At 35.9% G+C, this 21,634-nt stretch overlaps 1 protein-coding gene across 4 annotated transcripts in view; it reads right to left on the bottom strand.

Annotated features, from left to right (window-relative positions):
* Window positions 1-21,634, bottom strand: part of LOC145260474 (uncharacterized) — a 146,319-nt gene that overhangs the window by 80,711 nt on the left and 43,974 nt on the right. For all 4 annotated transcript variants that reach the window (XM_080118571.1, XM_080118569.1, XM_080118567.1 and 1 more), the window contains exons 6-7: window positions 12,760-12,820; window positions 844-932 (exon numbers count right to left, since the gene is read on the bottom strand). In XM_080118571.1, coding sequence (XP_079974697.1) covers window positions 844-932; window positions 12,760-12,820 — 150 coding nt within the window. The remainder of the gene's footprint in view (window positions 1-843; window positions 933-12,759; window positions 12,821-21,634) is intronic.

Genomic DNA, 21,634 nt, shown 5'->3' with positions numbered 1-21,634 from the left:
GATAATTTTTCACTCCTTACATCAAGTTGCTTCATGCTTTGTCTGGAGTGATTTCCATTAAAATATATATAGAACTTAATTCCAACGTTATGCCATCGATTTTCCAAAGTTCAAAAAATTTCTCTTACTTATTCTATGAGCGATTTTCTGACAAAAGAGGAAGGATTGCTACATTCTGGGTCGGAATATATCCATTTAAACTTATTGACTTATTTTTAACCTTGAAGTAGTATTATTTCAGGTACTCACATCAAATAGCTTCATACCTTGTCTGGACCGATTTCCATAAGAAAAACATTCTGCATGTACATATACTGATTCAACGGTCGTGGGTGATCGAAATCTTTTTGAATAAATCCTTGCATATCTTTTTATGTGTGTTTCAAACTGACCAAACAATTATACCACACTTCCCATGTTTTCAATTAATCACAGCAAAAGAATGACAAATGATGACTAAGTAAATTGCCACGGATGCTGCAAAGAAAGTGGGCTCCCAATATTGTGCTAGAAAATTACTCACATTAGAGAGTATCCTATATATCTTTACAAAGCCACCATTCAGCTATGCATAGAGTATTGTTGTCATATTTGAGCCCGTGCATCTACCATTTGTCTCCCATTCTTAGACAGAGTCTACAACAAAGAAGTCCCAAATCTAATTTTTTTTTTTTTTTTTTACATAGGCATCACCACTTATCAAGGCCAAGAGGCCACTCGAGGATAAGGGTTAAAGAATGTACAGTAGAAATTGGACAATAGAGTAATCGTTAGTAATGGAAATTCGGTAAAGTGAAGTGGCAATATGCGTTGTTTGGTGTGAAAAAGAGTAAAAAAACTTACTTTTTCTGGTTAGCTGGTTGGGTGGAAGATCCGTATTTGCCAACGACATTCTAGAAAAATTAGACTTAATGGCTTCTGCTGGATTTTCACTGAAACATAAAAAAACAATTCCTTTTATTATCAGCCTTTAGCTAAGGAAAAGGAAAACATCATCTTCCGATCTATAATAAAGAGTAATGTGTGTGTGTGTGTGTATATATATATATATATATATATATATATAAAATAATATGTATATATAAAATAATAATATATATATATAATATATATATATATAATAATAATGATTATATATATATGAAATAATTTATATATATATAAAATAATATATATATATATATATATATATATATAATATAATATATATATATATAAAATAGAAAGAAGTGGCTTACCGTTAAAGCGGCTGCGCGTTTGTGCATGCAAAGCACAAATTGAGAATCAAGATGGCGCCCGCATGCATTTATGTGGAAAAAAGTCTCGTGGAATCTCGGGGAATCTTGGAGAATCTCGTACCCTGATTCCATAAATAACGAGGAAAGGAAAGCGGGAGGACAGACGATTTTTAGTCACTAAAACGAACGGACGTGTGTAAAAGAAGAGGTAGAAGAAAAGAGTGTGGTGAACGAAACAAACAATGACTCGGTTGAAAGTAGAGTTGTAACGAACACAAGCTATTCCGGCATGACGTCAGGATTTGACCCCAAGCTAATTCCCCTGTTTGATGGCAGTAGCACTGATCACTCAGTGCAGGAATGAGTGGAAAAAGCAGAATTAATATGTCAGCTCAGTGGGGTGAAGCTTTTGGAATGCATGGTCGCAATGCGTCTCACTGGGGAAGCATATGCAGTATACCAGCAGTTGGCTGATGAGAAGAAAACAGATTTTTCCTGCATCAAGCGTGCTCTTTTTACAGCATTTGCGTTAGATCCAGTTACTGCATGGAAGGAATTCATGGCCCGAAAATTACATCCCGGGGAAACGGTGGATGTGTATCTGGCTGAGCTAAAAAAGCCATCGGTCCTTTTTGGAGGGATGTCAGACAAAGGCTTGGTGTGCGCCTTTGTTGCAGGATTACCTAAGAGTGTGGAAGATCTGCTCCGTGCCTCATCCCAAGTGGACGAGATGGACATATTGGAAGTATTGGCGCGGGCACGAGCAATACTAAAGAAAAGCCCTAACACTATAGACCAAGCAGCAGCTGTACAACCATCACAGGTTGGATTGTAGGACCTGGGCGCAGCTACAACCTGCTATAAGTGTGGAGGACCCAACCATTTGGCCCGTGATTGTCTTTCGTCACGTCAATCAACTCGGAAACTTGACGAGCCGCAGTGCTACAAGTGCAAAAAACGCGGACACCTGGCCCGCACCTGTCCGGGAAACAGGCAAGGGGAAGAAGCTACAGCGCCAGTCTTCTCCCCAGATCGTCATTGAGCAGGGCGCTACCCACTGTAAGCATACACATTAATGGAAGCGAGCGCCTCGCGCTTGTGGACACTGGGTGCACCCAGACTCTCGTAAGCAAGATATGCTGTGCCACTTGGAAAACAGAGAGAATTCCGGTACTAACTGTAGGCAGAGGTTCACTAGCCTCTTGTGGGGTGAGCATTATCCGCGCAAGCATCAACGACGGGCCTGCAATAGCCGTGCGAGCCCTGGTTGTGGAGGGAGAGCTTCTCGGGTACGACCTACTCCTGGGTATGGACTTGATTACACAACTGGGTAGAATTACTGTAGACAGAACCGGCAAGGTACAGTTCTCCCGATGTGAGGAACATGTTTGTGCTGCCATAACTCTCGACGAGCCTGACTTTCATGCAGAGTATGATAGAAACACCAATGCATGGACGGCATCTGGGAAGTGGTCAAACGATCAGCCACCAATATCCTTGCAGAACCGGTTATCGGAATATCCCCCACCCATGTGGCTAAGGGAACAGTACGAAGAAGAACTGCAAACGTGGATCGACAATGGCTGGCTTCTTCCATACCCAGAGGATGAGCTTGGCCCCCCGTGAGGGCTGATTCCCTTGATGGCCGTCGTACAAGAGACCAAACAAAAGGTCCGATCCGTCCTAGACTACCGTGAGCTCAATGAGCATGTCGACCCATATACGGCAAGGGCTGATGTGTGTGCACTCAAATTAAGGGAGTGGCGACAGCAGGGATCGAACGTGGCAACTCTGGACCTACGCAGGGCCTATCTGCAAATACGCATTGAGAAGAAATTGTGGCCATTTCAGACTGTGGAAATTGGAGGAACCCGATATTGTCTAACCAGGCTAGGGTTCGGTCTAAATGTGGCCCCAGGCATTATGACAGCAATCATGCATGCTATCCGGCAGCAAGATGAGGCAGTGCAACAGACAACATCCTCATATATCGATGATATATTCGTCAATGAGAGCCTCATGTCAGCGCAATCGGTTAGAATGCACTTTGAGAGCTTTTGACTGACATGTAAGGAACCAGAGCGTCTGTATGATGGAGCAAAAGTTCTCGGCCTGCACGTGCGCAATAGCAAGGAGGGACTTTGCTGGAGAAGAGGAAGTCCTGTCCCCAAGGTCCCATCAAACATCACTCGATGAACAGTGTTTTCGCTTTGTGGAAAGATGGTAGGCCATTTCCCTGTGTGCGGTTGGCTCAGGGTGGCCGTGGCGGCCATAAAAGGACGTGCAACAGCCGTGTCGTCGGGATGGGACGATGCAGTACACGATGCCACCCTAAGGAGCATGCTGACAGAGACTGTGTCCAGGGTGACCAGTGATGACCCCGTTCAGGGAAAGTGGTGCATTAGCGGGAATGAGTTCACGGTCTGGGTGGATGCTAGTTCACTGGCCCTTGGAGTTGCCCTGGCAGTTAATGATTCTATTATTGAAGATGCCTGTTGGCTTCGGCCAGAGAATGATTCAAGGCACATAAACCTGGCCGAACTTGATGCCACATTGAAGGGCGTTAACTTGGCGCTTCAATGGAAAGCCAAGGTTCTACATATCATGACTGACTCGGCATGCACTCATCGGTGGATAACCGATGCATTAAGTGGAAGAGCACGGCTGACGACACGAGCATCGAGTGAGATGTTAATTTGAAGACGGCTTGCCACCTTGGTCGACACCATCACAGAGTACGACCTGACTGTGGACGTAGTGTTGATCAGGTCTGCGCTCAACAGAGCAGATGCTCTGACAAGAGTCCCTCAACGATGGCTTCTGGCTGGTGCTCGGAGAGATTCTGATAATCTGCAAAACACATGTGCAGCAGTTGTGTGTAATGTGGATGCAGCGCGCATCATGGACATTCATCGACAGCGTGGACATCCTGGCATCAAGCGGACACTGTATTTTGTCAAGATGATTGATCCAGAAGTAGAAAAAAAAGATATCCGAAGAGTGGTGGAAAGTTGCGAGGCCTGCCAATCCATCGACCCAGCTCAAGCACGATGGAAGAAAGGGCAGTTGGGAGTGAGTGGTAAGTGGCAGAGAGTGGGTATCGACATCACACTACGGTGGCAACCACTTCCTTACCCTCATCGATTGTGGGCCTACACGTTTTGCAGTCTGGAGACTCCTCGGGCGCCAGGACTCTTGCAACATTATTCACCAGCTGTCATCCGTCTTCTGTGAAAGAGGTGCACCCGATGAAGTGCTAACAGACAACGACCCAGCCTTTTGCAGCCATCAGATGAGGCAGTTCTTACAAGAATGGGGTGTGCGGCTGCGGCTTAGATGTGCTTATGTGCCTTCTGGCAATGGTATAGCTGAGAGAAGCCATCGCAGCATCAAAACCATTGCAGCCAGGAAGCAGTGCATCATCGCAGAAGCTGTGTACTGGTATAATCTCATGCCAAAGGATGGCGTCTCTCCAGGAATGGCGCCTGCAAACACAATCTATCAGTACCGTGTCCGAGAAAAAGGAATCCACCCCGATACAACTGTGGCCACTGAGATAGAACGGAATCGATATGCCAAAGGGGATGCTGTCTGGGTGAAGCCGCCAGAAAACCGATGTACTGACAAGTATAAACGGGGCACAGTGACTGATGTGGTGAGTGAGCAGTGTGTCCAGGTTGATAGCGTACCCCGTCACGTTAGGGACCTACGGTCGGCGACACATGTACCACCTCCAGTGGACGATGAGAGTGACTCTGACTCTAAAACGAGTGGGCCATCGCTTTGGTTTGCACCATCCCTATCAAGCAGTGACTCTGATATCAGTAGCCTCCACGGAGATGAAGCCTTCCCCGACCATCAGGCGGTGGATAAGAGCACACGCGAAGACGAGAGCAGCACTGTCCCCCTTTGCAGAAGCACCCGATGGCGGTGATCGCCACCCCCCTGCCGTCTCTGTGATCATGAGATCAGGGAGGAGTATGGAGAAAGAAGTGGCTTACCGTTAAAGCGGCTGCGCGTTTGTGCATGCAAAGCACAAATTGACAATCAAGATGGCGCCCGCATGCGTTTATGTGGAAAAAAGTCTCATGGAATCTCGTACCCTGATTCCATAAATAACGAGGAAAGGAAAGCAGGAGGACAGACGACTTTTAGTCACTAAAACGAACGGACGTGTGTAAAAGAAGAGGTAGAAGAAAAGAGTGTGGTGAACGAAACAAACAACGACTCGGTTGAAAGTAGAGTTGTAACGAACACAGGAAATAATAATATATATGCATAAAATAATATATATATATATATAGAAAACAATATATATATATAAAATAATAATAATACATATAATAATAATATATATAATAATAATAATATATAATAATAATATATATAATAATAATATATATAATAATAATAATAATATATATAATAATAATAATAATATATATAATAATAATATATATGATAATAATATATAATAATAATATATGTAATAATAATAATAATATATATATAATAATAATAATATATATAATAATAATAATATATATAATAATAATAATAATAATAATATATATAATAATATATATAATAATAATAATATATATAATAATAATAATAATAATAATATATATAATAATAATAATAATAATAATAATAATAATAATATATATAATAATAATAATATATATATATATATATATATATATATATATATATATATATATATATTCTTAAAGATGTGTTAAAAGGAATAGACACACAAGTATTTACTGATTTTCAAAATTTTGGTCTTTTATTAATAACACCTTGCATACAATTGTTTCTTCCCCCCTCCTGGTTGGCATCCAAGTGTATAACAGTCTATAAGTTATAATTTTGCAAAACTTGGTTTCATCAGTGCGTAAGAAGGGACTCATTTTTTTAAAGTTCATAGTCCATGAATAGGACCTTTCTTATAAACACAGCCGGTATTCAGTTTTTTTTTTTGTACGCAAGATGTAACAAATAAAAGACCAACATTTTGAAAATGAGTAAATACTTGTGTGTCTATTCGTTTTAATGTGGTATCTTTAAGAAAAAAAAAAAAAAACTATAGCTCTATCACACTATCGAGCTATTTAAAAGAGAACGTTATGTTATTTTTTCATATGTTATTACTATCCCATCTAAACATATAACACACACACACACACACTTTCGTGATAATGAGTTGTGTATGTAGATATATATGTTTAATATGTTTGTGAGTATATATGCCGTGCACCTTTCACTATTTGACCTCTCCTCCTTCCCCTCGAACCGAAACTCTCTGCAAGAATGCAATTCATCCGTTATTTTTCTGTATATTCAATATAACCTGAAGATGTTGAAGTTGGAATAACTGAAACATGTATGCAGATATGTAGCTAATAATGTTTTTATAAATAAAAATCTATACTAAAATACGGCTTTAACTATAATTGAGCACTAAATTAGAAATAGTTTTAATGGATTTAGAAAACAACTATACAAGTACCGTATGCATTTATAGCGTTTGTAAGTTTTTTTGTTTTTTTTTGCTTATAATGGCTACTTCTATGAAATTATAGTTTTAATAAGATAGTACTTAATAACAAGTAGAGCTCAATTTTATTATAATTTTTTATTTATAGAAACATTCTACCTACATATATCTCTCCTATTATATAAAAAGTCACTTTGTGTGTGAGCGTATGTTGACAACTGATATGTCCTGTGAAACGGATATATTCGTTTGAAGTAACTGGGTGGTCTTTGCTTCTGTATTCGACTAATAATTTAGTAAGTTGCCTTATTGAATGAGTGTTCATGGTTGGAGTTCGTATATCCTTAGCATAAAGCTTTTGGCGTAACTTTCAACGTCTTTCCCAGGCAGCTCTACCAGGCAGTATTTATAGCTTAACCAGTCAATCACATTCTTGTATGGAGAGACCCGGATGTACTCATATTCATTACATAAAAAACCTACATTGGTTTTTAAGATGGATTTTTTTATTTAATATGCTAGGGAAGATTGTTCTCGTTTCGTCCACCATGACCAGATAGAAACGTTAAGCAATTTTTATTTTTATTTCATTCTTAGTTATTATCGTGAAGATCGAACTTTCAACTTTTTTTTTTTTACATAGGCTTCATCACTTATCAAGGCCAAGAGGCCACTCGAGGATAAGGGTTAAAGAGTGTACAGTAGACATTGGACAATATAGTAATCGTTAGTAATAGAAATTCGGTAAATTTGTTAACAAGTGGAACGGCTCATCAAGAACTTGTTTACATTAGACTTGAAGACAACCATATTGTAGTCAGCCGGAAAGCAGGAAAACGGAAGACAATTCCACAGGCGTGCAGTTCTAAGAAAGAAGCTTTGTTCATGGAATCTATGTTTAGGTTTAGGCACAGATAAAGAGTGGGGGGAATTATTGATAGTGTTTCTTGTGAAAGTTTGGCGACCATAGATTGAAGCTCAGTCGAACACTTTCCATGAAAATAATGATACAGCAGAGACAAACTCGCAACATCTCTTCTGTGAGATAGAGGTTGCAGGGAAGAGAAAAGGACATCTCCTACGAGGCTACGAAGTCTATTTTGAACTCTATCAAGGCAGGACAAGTCCTTTCTAGCAGCTCCTGCCCAGATGTGGCAACAGTATTCCATCCTTGGACGTACCTGGCTCTTATATAGATAGAGAATTGCATCAGCAGTGAGATATCTACTAGATCGATAGAAGGATCCCACCATTTTTCCAGCGGCCTTGGGAACAGATTTGATGTACGTGTTCCATTTAAGATCAGGAGTAAAGGCCAAGCCCAGAAGCTTGTCAAAACTTGAGGACTCCTCAAGACGAGATCCATTCATTTCAATTAATGCCAGATGGGGATCAGAACGTTGATGATGTAAAGAGAGAAGCTTGGTTTTAGATGCATTAAAAGTAACCAGCTACTCCTTTCCCCATTGTACCACGTGCTCAAGATCAGAGGAGAGAGAATCTGTTGTCACTTAGAACTGATTCTATTCAATACCTTTATTCGCTGTACTACGGTCTATGGCTAAAACATTGTCAAAATAACAACTAGAATGAGAATAGTAATCTGAATAGACCAAATAGAATGTATCTGACTTTACTGGAAATTATGAAGGATGTTGTAATGTAGGAATAATGGTTTACCAGTGAAAGAGGGATATGACAATAGACTTGATATTTACATATTTTAAAAATTTTTATTATATTGCAAAGATTCTTTCAAATTATATTAACCGGTCATTTAATTATTTGAGTCATTCATGACGGGTACTTTTGCTAGTATATATATATATATATATATATATATATATATATATATATATATATATATATATATATATATATATATATATAGTAAGTTATAAAATATATATGGCAATTAAACTACACAGAATCCTAGCGTAGATGAAATGCAGAATATTCTGTGTAGCCTAATTGCCATGTATATTTTATAACTTACTACCTAACTTTACCTACGTATTGAGCACTGTTCAAGTAAATACTTAAAGTTTAAGCATAGATTTATACTTTCGTATATTAATTTATGTCATAAAATTAAGAAATTATATATATATATATATATATATATATATATATAAGTGAACGTGTCTGTGTGTGTATGTGTGTGTGGTGTGTGTGTGTGCGTCTGTGTACATTTCTCTACGCAATAACTCCAACAATTTTTAGTCTACAGACTCGAAATTTGATATACAGGGTACTGAGATTTGGGAAAATCTATGTGATTGGTTTTCGGCCAGAAATTTGGCTGTTAAGGGGTCAAATTTCAACGATTTTACCTTTGAGAACTGTACCAAACTCCCCCGACAATTTTGGGTCTAAACAATTGAAATGTTAGATAAAGGTTCCTTGGACATGGATCTAACTTAATAACTTCATTTGGGCCCAAAACAGTAAATTTTAAGGGGTCATAATAGGGGTCAAAGTTTTAAAAAAATGGACCGTTTTTTTTTTTTTTTTTTGCTCAACAGACACATCCAAACACCCAAGCAAGGCCGGGCTGAAATGCTAATATATATATATATATATATATATATATATATATATATATATATATATATATATATATATATATATATATATATATATAGAAGTATATATATATATATATATATAAATGTAATTCTTGGTTCGTTCAAAGTCCATAAACCCATATTTCTACATTACCAATTTAATTGAAATTTTCAGAAAATTTATGTGTAAAGTCAAGGACTGTTTGCATGTTATTAAAATAAATTAAGATCGTTAAGATCGCAAATTATAAAAATATATTAAATAAAATAAAAATATTTTTCGTAACTGCGAGACTGTCCGCCATATTTCATTTCCGGTAGAAATGCGCCTTTCACGTGCACCACAGGTTGAGGACTTTCTGAATTACAACATTTAACTATTTAAGTAATAGATGGGGGAAAAAAATCCCTATTTTTTAAATTATATATATATATATATATATATATATATATATATATATATATATATATATATATATATATGTTTTTGTACTTTAACCCTACAATTGAATAAAAAAAAACATATCATAAAACTTTAATTAAACTTGGAAATACGATTTAAAAAATAGTGTGGATCGGTAAGTGCACTAGCACCATTTGTTTATCTTAATTTTTAATTTTTAAAAGCTTTCCTGGCGAAGCCTACCTAAAATAAATTTGTCTAATTCTTAATTTCTTATGTTATTGGAAAAAAAAAGAAGGTAAATATGAAGAATTACTCCACCCGTGAAAATTCTTTTAAAATTACCACTTTTATAGGTTTTCGCTGAAAACGAAAATAACGTTTATAATTAAGGCAAACAAGTAGTTTCCAAGATATGAAGAAATGTTAGTTTAAAAAAGTGGAGGATCACTTTTCCATAATGATTTAATGTAAAATTATCACCCACTTTGTGGCCACGATTTTTTTGTTTGGGGGGGGGACTTTCTTCCTACCATTGGAAAATCCTTTAAAATTACCTGTTTAAATTGCAAAATACAAAAGAAATCAAACAAAAAACTTTTTAGCCAAGAAACGCAGAAAATTTTTAAAAATAGCATCCATTTTTTTCTATCGAATTCATTTTTTGTTTTTATTGAAAACTATTTTCTCCCGGATTTTTGATAAAATTTTCCATAAAGGGCCGTGCGTCTCACGTTCGTATATAACAAAAAAAATTTTTTTAAGATTTCGGTATGCTAAAAACGAATCTGCAAACCGTTTCCGTCGCAAAAAAATAGTTTTTATGATATGAAGAAATGACTTTTTCGAAAAGTAGGCGATCATATTTCCATGTAAATTTAACTTAAAATAAGCACCCACTTTCTAGCCACCTGAGAGAGGGGGTGATGTTTTTCCATGTTTATTGGCTAAACAGCTTTCGTTTATGCTTACGCGTAGCATAAACGAAGGCTACGGCTGTGAAATGGGAAATAGTCCCAGAGTCCAGGGGTTATTATCATGCAAAAGAAATCAAACAAAAAACTTTTTAGCCAAGAAGCACACAGAAAAATGCCCCTCTCTCAGGTGGTCAGAAAGTAGGTGCTCATTCTAAGTTAAATTTACATTGAAAAGTGATCACCTACTTTTCGAAAAAGTAATTTCTTCATATCATGAAAACTTTCTTTTTGCGATGGAAACAGTTTGCAGATTCGTTTTTAGTACACCGAAATCTACAATAAAATATTTCGTTATATAAAAACATGAGACGGGCCTTAAAGTAAAATAATACCGGATTTTGGGGGCAGATTTGCCGTTTAGTTGTACAAATATCCTCAAACCAGGTAATCACTAAAAGGGACTCTTAAAAGTCGTCATCTGTATCGAGCAAAAGATTAAAACCACTGATTATATGTCAGCCTACGTCACAGTAACATATATTGAGTGAGTTCCTAATAGTATTTTGTATAGTTTTTTAGTTTAAACTCATTTTCCAAAAATTTACCTAAACTTAACGCGTTCGATACAGGCTGCCGCCATTTGTATTTTTCAAATATACCGATAAACACTGCATGTTTTTGAACCGATTAAACATTATACATTACATAAAAACACTACAATGCTATTCAGTTAGGTAGAACATTTACTTTTCTTGCCTTTGATAAAATTTATTTGTTATATATTTATTTTTTGACAACTTCTTTGTATCTGTGTTTAGTAATACAAACCCTTTTTATTTAATGTAACTTTTAGTCGGCTCGAAAAACAGTGTTTATCGGTGTATTTGAAAGATGCGAATGGTGGCAGACACTGTTGATTACGTTAAGTTTGAGAAAGTGAGTTAAAACTAAAAAAACTATACAAAATACTGTCACAAACCCACCGATTATGTCAGCCTATGTTATAGTAACATATATTCGGTGGGGTTTTGACACTGTATTTTATAGTTTTTAGTTTTCAACTTACTTTCCCAAACTTAACGTATTCAACAGAGTCTGCAACCATTTCTGTTTTTCGAGACGATTAAACATTTTACATTACATAAAAACACTAAACAATTATCCAGTTAGGTAGAAACATAACTTACCTTAGCTTTGCTTTCATTTATTTGTTTTTTGGACAACTTTTTCGAATCTGTGTACAGTAACCCCCCCCCCCCAATCACTCAAATATCAATTACTAACTCACATTTTTCTATACAGAAAACAAAAAAAAAAAAACATTTAGCGTTTCAACATTTTTGCTACGTTCAGCTTTATCCACTGATTGTTGGTCGAGCCCAAGCCATGATTGACGGTAATCCCGAGGATCAGGATTCAATTCTACAAGAGTACCATTTTTTTTCATTTTCGCCTTTTTTATTTTACTGTTTGGAGTGGATTGCTGTACTAAGAATATAAGAAACATGCATTTTCTGTTTTCATTAGACTTTTCCATTAAACCAAATTGAGCCACAGCAACGCGTGGAAGGGTACAGCTAGTATATATATATATATATATATATATATATATATATATATATATATATATATATATATATATATATTCTCCTATATTTCTTTAATGAATAAAAACAAAATGACTGGATTTAGCATTAAATAACCAGAAAATGGTTGATATGCTATAAAACAAAATGACTGTATTTAGCATTAAATAACCAGAAAATGGTTGATATGCCATAAAACAAAATGACTGTATTTAGCATTAAATAACCAGAAAAGGGTTGATATGCCATAAAACAAAATGACTGTATTTAGCATTAAATAACCAGAAAAGGGTTGATATGCCATAAAACAAAATGACTGTATTTAGCATTAAATAACCAGAAAAGGGTTGATATGCCATAAAACAAAATGACTGGATTTAGCATTAAATAATCAGAAAAGGGTTGATATGCCATAAAACAAAATGACCAAACCAAGCCAAAAGCAATGAACATCTTTGTTGTGCCAATGCAAAACCCAGCAGAAACGAAAACATTTTCCCTTTCAAAGATAGACGTAATGGTAATTGCTTAACTGAAATACAAACCTTTCGTTATATAACGCATTCGATGGACTGTCATCTTTCACCTTTGGAAGTTTTTGATTATCTGAAATGTGATCAAAAAACAAATGAGTCCTGGGCTAACGACCCAAAATTAAATCTGTAAATAGGATGCATAGCGGGCAAAAGTACAAAAATATGCACATGATTAAATCTAAGTTAAGTTTGAATGCTGTGATGTAAGTCACGTGGTTCTCTTCCCCCCCTCTCTCTCTCTCTCTCTCTCTCTCTCTCTCTCTCTCTCTCTCTCTCTCTCTCTCTCATTCACGAACTTCTTGGGCCCAAAGAACGCTGATTTTATATTCTCTTTTTATAGTTTCATGTCAGCTAAATGAGATGTAATAGTCAAACTTCTTGGGAGGATCGGTGATTTTACCCAACTTATTGACACTCCCTATTGCAGCAACCCTTAATTAAAATACAAGCATCTTCCTAAAACTTCCTAACAATTAACTCCAAACCAGTATCTGTATAAGGTTCTCTCTATTATTCCTTTACACATGTGTACAACATCAGTTTCTAATCCCCACATCAAATAAACTTTATTATTGTTTTTTTTTTTGTTTTTTACACAGTGATCACCACTTATCAAGGCCCGGAAGCCACTCAGGTATAAGGGTTATTGCAAGTACATTACGTTAGTGTGGAGATTTGATGAAGTGTTTACTTAAGGGGGCGGTTCATTAGGAATTTGTTAACGTTGGACTTGAAGACATCCAAGTTGTAGTCCGGTGGGAAGCAGGCAGACGGAACAGAGTTCCACAGGCGTGCAGTTCTAAGAAAGAAGCTTTGTTCATGGAACCCACGTTTTGATTTAGGCACAGATATAGAGTGGGGGAAATTTTTCACAGTGGATTCAGCTAGACGGGTGTTTTTCGTGAAAGATTGGCGAGGGGGGACCAGAGATTGGAGTTCAGACGAGCACCTGCCATGGAAATAACGATAAAACAAGTATAGGCTCGCAACGTCTCTTCTGTGGGAGAGAGGTTGCAGGGTAGAGAAAAGGGCATCCCCCACTAAGCCACGAAGTCTATTTTGTACTCGGTCAAGGCAGGAAAGGCTGTTTTTAGCAGCTCCTGCCCAGATATGGCAACAGTATTATTACTAGTGTTATTACTAAAAATGATTTTCTACTTTTTCTTAATTTTACATAGGTTTCTAAATCAACTCTGAAATCTAGTGGGGCATAATACCTTTTTCTCATAGAAAAGACGTTACATACCTTCCTTTTATGGGCAGATGCTTTTTCGAACTGATATCCTATCAGATATGTCGCACACACACACACACGCACACGCACACAAACGTATCTCAATTACGCACCGGTTATCTACCCTTATCGCGAATTCCGCTTTGTCCGACAGGTGGCATTCTCTACTTCCTGTTTCGCTTTTCTTTACTTTATTTCTGTGATATAGCCATCTATCTCTATCTCTCTTTCATTCGAAACGTGGAGGTGAACACATGCCTTTTCCACACGCCTGAGAGTGCGTTATTGTTTTAAGAAAAACGAAGATACATTCTTTTTGAAGTTAAGAATGAATACACGTGTTTATATTAACGAACTCTCGTATACGCCCAGAAACGTTTACACAACGAACTCATCTGCGCGACAAAGATTTTCAACTTCACGCATGCTCGTTCGTATACATATACATACACACGTATAAACAGTCTTTTATTGTTCTTACATATTCCAAGTTAAATAAAACATCTTATTTGTAGATAGTGTAAGTCGATTTAACGTTTTCCCTTTTAATATCTTCTTCAAATTTACTTGGTAAACTTGATCTTTATTGTTGACTACTCTGGGTGCCCGGCGTTGGCCAAGTGTTATGCGGTGAGTGTTGAGCAAAAAATAAAAAAAAAGTCGTAGTAGGAAGGCAGGCTCGAACCTGTGACGCGAAGGCGGAAAAGAAAATGGAGGTGTGTGTAAGGGTGTTGGTTGAGCAAAAAAAAAAAAAAAAAAAAAGAGAGAAAAAAATTGCGAGCGCGAAAAAAAAAAAATGGTAGTAGGAAGGCAGATTCGAACCCGTCCTGCAAAGGAGGAAAAGAAAGTGAAAAAGAAAAAAAAATGTAAAACATTAGCTATGGGCCCATCGCCAAACCAGAAGTGATATCGGTTTAAATTAAGGCTAGACAATTGAAAAAAAGGCGATGACTTTTGAAAATATCGGCAAAAAAGCGATCCCTACCTGTAGAAAAGTTGAGGGTGAAGAAATTAATGTCTTTGGCCAATTTTTTGATATTTGTCGTCCGAATGGTCGAGCTTCAAAACGACACCAATCTCGTGAAAATCCGTCGCCTCTGTCAAAAGTTTTAGGCATACATACATACATACATAATTACATACATTTAAACAGACAGGTGAGACGTCTTTCAAAAGTTTTAGCGTTACATACAAACATACATACATACACACAGATTTTTGCCTTTTATATATATAGATGTTTTTTTGGAACAGGGAGGAGAGTATTTTTTATGTCTTATAAGGTGTGATATTTTAATATGTTAGGGAGGAGAGTATTTTTATGCCTTATAAGGTGTGATATTTTAACATGTTAGGGAGGAGAGTATTTTTATGCCTTATAAGGTGTGATATTTTAACATATTAGGGAGGAGAGTATTTTTTATGCCTTATAAGGTGTGATATTTTAACATGTTAGGGAGGAGAGTATTTTTTATGCCTTATAAGGTGTGATATTTAAATGTGTTAGGGAGGAGAGTATTTTTTATGCCTTATAAGGTGTGATATTTTAACATGTTAGGGAGGAGAGTATTTTTATGCCTTATAAGGTGTGATATTTTAACATGTTAGGGAGGAGAGTATTTTTTATGCCTTATAAGGTGTGATATTTTAACATGTTAGGGAGGAGAGTATTTTTATGCCTTATAAGGTGTGATATTTAAATGTGTTAGGGAGGAGAGTATTTTTTATGCCTTATAAGGTGTGATATTTTAACATGTTAGGGAGGAGAGTATTTTTATGCCTTATAAGGTGTGATATTTTAACATGTTAGGGAGGAGAGTATTTTTTATGCCTTATAAGGTGTGATATTTTAACATGTTAGGGAGGAGAATATTTTTTATGCCTTATAATGTGTGATATTTTAACATGTTAGGGAGGAGAGTATTTTTTATGCCTTATAAGGTGTGATATTTTAACATGTTAGGGAGGAGAGTATTTTTTATGCCTTATAATGTCTGATATTTTAACATGTTAGGGAGGAGAGTATTTTTTATGCCTTATAAGGTGTGATATTTTAACATGCTAGGGAGGAGAGTATTTTTTATGCCTTATAATGTGTGATATTTTAACATGTTAGGGAGGAGAGTATTTTTTATGCCTTATAAGGTGTGAGATTTACACATGTTAGGGAGATGAGTTTTTTTACCCATTTTCTATCGACACTCTCTACTATATGCACCTTTTATTTGCATACATTGCCCGGGTGTAGAGAGGTTGCATTGTAAGACTATTGATCAATCAATCCTCTAAAAAAACGTTGTGCCTTTTAGTGACGTCATTCCTTGCGTTTGTAAGGCTACTCTGCCTTTTTTTCTCTGACCAGGTTGTGCACTGGTGTGTTTTAGTAGGAGAGCTTTGAAATTTTTTTCGAAACTATATTGATACTAAAATAACGACCAGAATCTTTTGAAGATCGTGCATAAGCTGAACCAATTCTTCAGGAATGACAGATACAAAGGATACAGCAGCAGAGGATACATACTGCTATAGTAGGAGCGCTAAGGACAATACTGAAAAACTTTGAAAAAGATGGGAGAGATTGAAATTAGAGAGATGACTGAAAGATACAGGTCCTGGATATGACCTTAAACTATATCCGATGGTGAGGCCTCAGCTTGCGGGGTTTGGGGAGTGTGGAGGAGAAACCCCTTAATTGCCATTGCTCCCACGTCCACTCTGACCCGGAGTGATAGTACCTGTTAGGGTCCAAAATATGGGTTAAATAGAAACTGACTTGAAAAAAAAAAAACCCAAATAGATTCTATCAAAAACTTTTCTTTAAAATCATTGGATTCGGCATTAAATAATCTGAAAAGGGTTGATATGCCGTAAAACAAAAACCAACCAACATGAGAAGATACAGTGGATAACAATAATAAGAATGACTGAAATATGAAGGAAAATCCTTGATAGCTCTACAATCACAAACCGGACATACAGAAACTGCTGCAGATGTAAAATACGAAGAAACATCACATGGAATTATGAAAACTGAAACTGTATAATAGTAAGTTAACCCCTACGCCCCATGCATACGCCCCCTTTTTTGTGCGTATGTCACCATAAAGTGGTGCCACACTAAATAAGTGATGAGGGTCAAGGAGGATGGAAAAACTGAGAAGAGAAAGCACTAGTCAGACCGCTGGATGAGTGCAAAGAGGGATGGGACCTTGGGAAAGCTTATTGCCACTCAAATTCCAGTGAAGACCGATGGTTGCTGCCAACGAGAAATCAATTATAAGTGGCTGTTTCGATAACATAAATTCATCTACAAAGGCTATCGAAAAAAGTTGGAGAGTACTGGAAATCTGGGGAGACTTGTTGTCACTCAGACTCCAGAGAACACCACAAGTTGTTCTCAAGGAGAAATCTTTGATGATGGCCTGTGTGACTACTCCTAGTAAGTGAATGATAACAACGATATTAACAATAAGAGTAACAACCATGTTAACACATTTTTTCTACACAATAATATGCATTCATAGCATGAAATGATATATGCTTACCTCTTGTCTCACCTGTCTGTTCAAATGTATGTATGTATGTTTCTATGTCTGCCTAAAACTTTCGACAGAAGTGATGGATTTTCACAAGATTGGTATCGTTTTGAAGGTCGACCCTTCGGACGACAAATATCAAAAAAATTGGCCAAAAACATTAATTCCTTCACCTCTGACTGGACACTTTTCTACAAGGAAGGGTCAGTTTTTTCGCTGATATTTTCGAAAGTCATCCCCTCTTTTCGATTAACTAGCCTTAATTTAAACATTCGCCACTTTTGGTTTGGAAGTTCGAGCTTGGCTACTGTGGCTTATTTTTTATTTATTTTTTTATTTTTTGCACTCGCACGGACACTGATGCTAAAAGTTTATTTGTACCTCTTGAAATTTTGTATACCTTCCTTACAGGTTTACAATGTTTTTTTTTTTTCTAATTTAAATAAATTTTCAATAATAAGATTTTTCTAATATATATATATATATATATATATATATATATATATATATATATATATATATATATATATAACTACTTAATTTACTCACATAAAATTAATATACGAAAGTATAAATTTATGCGTAAACTTTAAGTATTTACTTCAAACGTGCTCAATACGTAGGTAGAGCTAGTTAGTAAGTTATAAAATATATATGGCGATTAAGCTACACTGCACGCATAAGCCTGAAGAGTCATAGAGTGGATGAAACGCAGAATATTCAGTGTAGCTTAATCGCCATATATATTTTATAACTTATATATATATATATATATATATATATATATATATATATATATATATATATATATATATATATATATATATATAGTCTTATTATAAGCTCTATCTCCTATTTAGTTTTATCGAGCTTTTACATCTGGTTGAGATTACTTTATAAATATTAATTCTTTAATATTTATAATATACTTTAGTTTTACCATCTTGGATCATTTTGGTAAATTTAATTGTAATTTTTATTTTATTTTATTTTATTTTATATATATATATATATATATATATATATATATATATATATATATATATATATATAGTAGAATAAAATCGAAAGTACTCACAAAAGAAAAAGAAAAAAGGAAAGAAAAAATGGAAAAAGAAACTCACAGTACTTACATGCACCAATTTGACCGACAGACTAAATCATCAAGCAGAAACATTCGGTGTGATTTCATAACGTTTGCCTAAATATATATGCCTGTATAGATAAATGCATAGATAGTGTTTTTAGTTCTCTCCCACTGCAAGAACTTAAACACCAGGGTTGGAAAGTGGGATTGAGAAATCAGCGCCCCCACCCCCACCCGATAAGGAGCACTTTGACCTGCAAAAAGTGCCTAGCCAGCTCTGTCGGCATTCCCTGGTAAGGGCGCCTCAGGCGATTAGCAATAAACTTACTCCCCTATCATCTTCATCTATCATCTTATCTTGAGTATCATGCTACCACCGAAATATTATCGCGAAAGGATGGATTCATCATAGATTATGTGCCATAAGATGGATATCAGATTCATAACACCATTTTCACTTGAGATATTATCAACCTTCGTATGGTCCTACCTGTGATTACCAATAAAATAGAATCAAGCTAGTTAAAAATATCATCATTCAATATGCGGTTTTATGTGAGCTTTAATTTTCGATTGGCTATTTTAAGACTGATGTCATCCACTGTGTTGGGTCCTTTGCTCTGTTATAAGGATTGATGTCATAATTTTGTGATGTCACTGTATTATGATGTCTTCATTTTGTGATGCCACCGTATGGTCACTTTTTACGGCGTGCCCCAACATATTATAAACACCCCAACTTCCCCATGTTAACAATGGCTTTTGACGTGGGGGGAGGTGAGTTGTTTATTCTGAAATAAGCACCCCCGAAACCTCGAAAGCCATTCTTAACATGAGGAGGTTGGGGTGCTTATAATACGCTGGGGCACGTCATAAAAATTGACCCACCGTATTATGATGCGATCATTACTGACTCAATGATCGTCATCTTATCTGCTTCAACATCATCATCATATCATATGAATCCAAAGATTCTATTCTTAGCATTGGTTTCGCCGATATTTTTCTAGTCAGAATTATTTCTAGAAAGACATTGGAGGTTACAGGAGAGACCACGTGAAAGTTGCCAACATCATAAGTGAAAGTGATTTTTTTGTGAACTTAGAACATCCAAGTCACCAGTCTGTGTTTTTAACAACTTGATTACCGTCACCTCCCATCGATTTCATAAGAGCTAGAATGCTTCTTAGAGATGAATTGCTCGCTACAAACAACATAGAGTATTTAAAATATTCGTTTGTGACTTTCATTCTGGATGGTCGGTTGGAATGAATCATCCTACAAATGAGTTTGTGCTGCAGTCTAGAGACCCTCAAACACTTAGCCAGATCAAACTTGAATTCTCTATATTGTCGAATAAATCTCAGAAAATGAAATTACATCCATATAAAAATACTCATATTTATTATGATTGTATATTAAAAAAAAATACATGCTAATTTGGTTTACAATAAATACAAGGTAAGCGACCCCCCCTATAAATGTAACTTCTAGAATCCTTAAACTTCTTTCCGCAATCCAACCATATTTGGTACAAATAAACTCGAGTCTATACCTGCTTTGTCCATCACGTTTCAGTCATGAATGTCCAAGTGTTTGTTTTATCGCCATACAATATATGATGACACTTTGGCGATCGTCTCATAAGTAGGCGGTGTATTCCTGTTGTGATCTTGAAGGACTGAAGACAACACGGTGCTATATTTACGAGAGTATGTATTTATATAAAGAGTGCTTCATTGTAATCTGCTCTATAAATAATGCCTGGGGGAGTCCATATATTCTCAAAATAGGGTAAATCACCATCACACCATAACAGTTTCTGAATGGACTTGTCACTCGGAGGGCCTTCCTCTTTCCATAAATTATTAATAGTGATGGAACAATTTCAATATTTTTTCTGATTTCGATACAATTACCGATTCTAATTCTAAAATCACCAAGAAATATAGAATTTTATTTCTTTTTGGCAGAAGAAAGAGGGGGCATTTAGCAAAGATTCCTCATCTATTTTGAAATATAAATATAACTAGCAGTTCATTTCTCTCTGTATATATGTGTGTGTGTGTGTGTGTGTGTGTGTGTGTGTGTGTGTGATGAGAATAATGGAAATAATTAAGTAGAATTTTTGGATTTTCAATGAACATATTGGTCCACCGACTTAGTCGGATTTGGACCTTAGAATTCACCCTCCGTTCGTTCGTTCGTTCCCAAAATTCTCAATAACAACTCATTACATTTTTCTGAAATTTTGCATCAAGTTACAACTACCCAAGGGAGAAAATGTAAAATTCTCAGACTTTGATAAAAAATTCTGGTCGCGTCACAAGGGGGTTAAAAGGGGTCAAAATGGCCCAAAATAGCACTTTTCAGGACATAAAGTCTTTTCCAACCATTAGATTTTGCTGAAAATTACCAAAAAGCAAGACCACATGGACATATATTTGGAAACGTAATATTTGAGCCCCAGGTTGTTTTAGGGGGGGGGGACACACACCTTTTAGGGTTAATTTTTATTTTTCTCCTAAAATTCAATGCATCAGTCGGGGACTATATAGTTTTTGACTTATCTTAAAGAAATGCTATTATTTTATTACAGCATGACTCCCCCTTCACTCCAAAAACAAAATATCACACATGAAATTGTTAATAAAATTCACAATCTTTTTTGTAATCCATCCATATTTGGTATAAATAAAGCTTCACTTACCCAATAAATTACTGCATGAATGTAAAACGCACTTGATGAGAAGCACACTGGTAATTATTTGTATAGATATTACCTTTAGGATAACCCCCACAAATAAAAATTAGTGTTGGAATTATTAATCGGAATCGAAATCGGGAAAATCAGAACTTCTTGAAGTATCGGATTCTGTATTAGAATCGGAAAAATTTTCCGATTCCTAAAAAGATTCTCTTAATTTGTTTTAAATTTAAAACTTTATTTTCTATTGCTAATACCAATTATAAAACAATAAATATTTATTGATTTTAAACTGCTAGTAAAATTAAAATTCATACATC

Source organism: Euprymna scolopes, chromosome 36 (genome assembly GCF_053919585.1).
Source record: "Euprymna scolopes isolate OS-2025 chromosome 36, ASM5391958v1, whole genome shotgun sequence".
Lineage (NCBI taxonomy): Eukaryota > Metazoa > Mollusca > Cephalopoda > Sepiida > Sepiolidae > Euprymna > Euprymna scolopes.
Note: the sequence above shows the minus strand (reverse complement) of the source record. Positions and strands in the feature narration are given on the sequence as shown.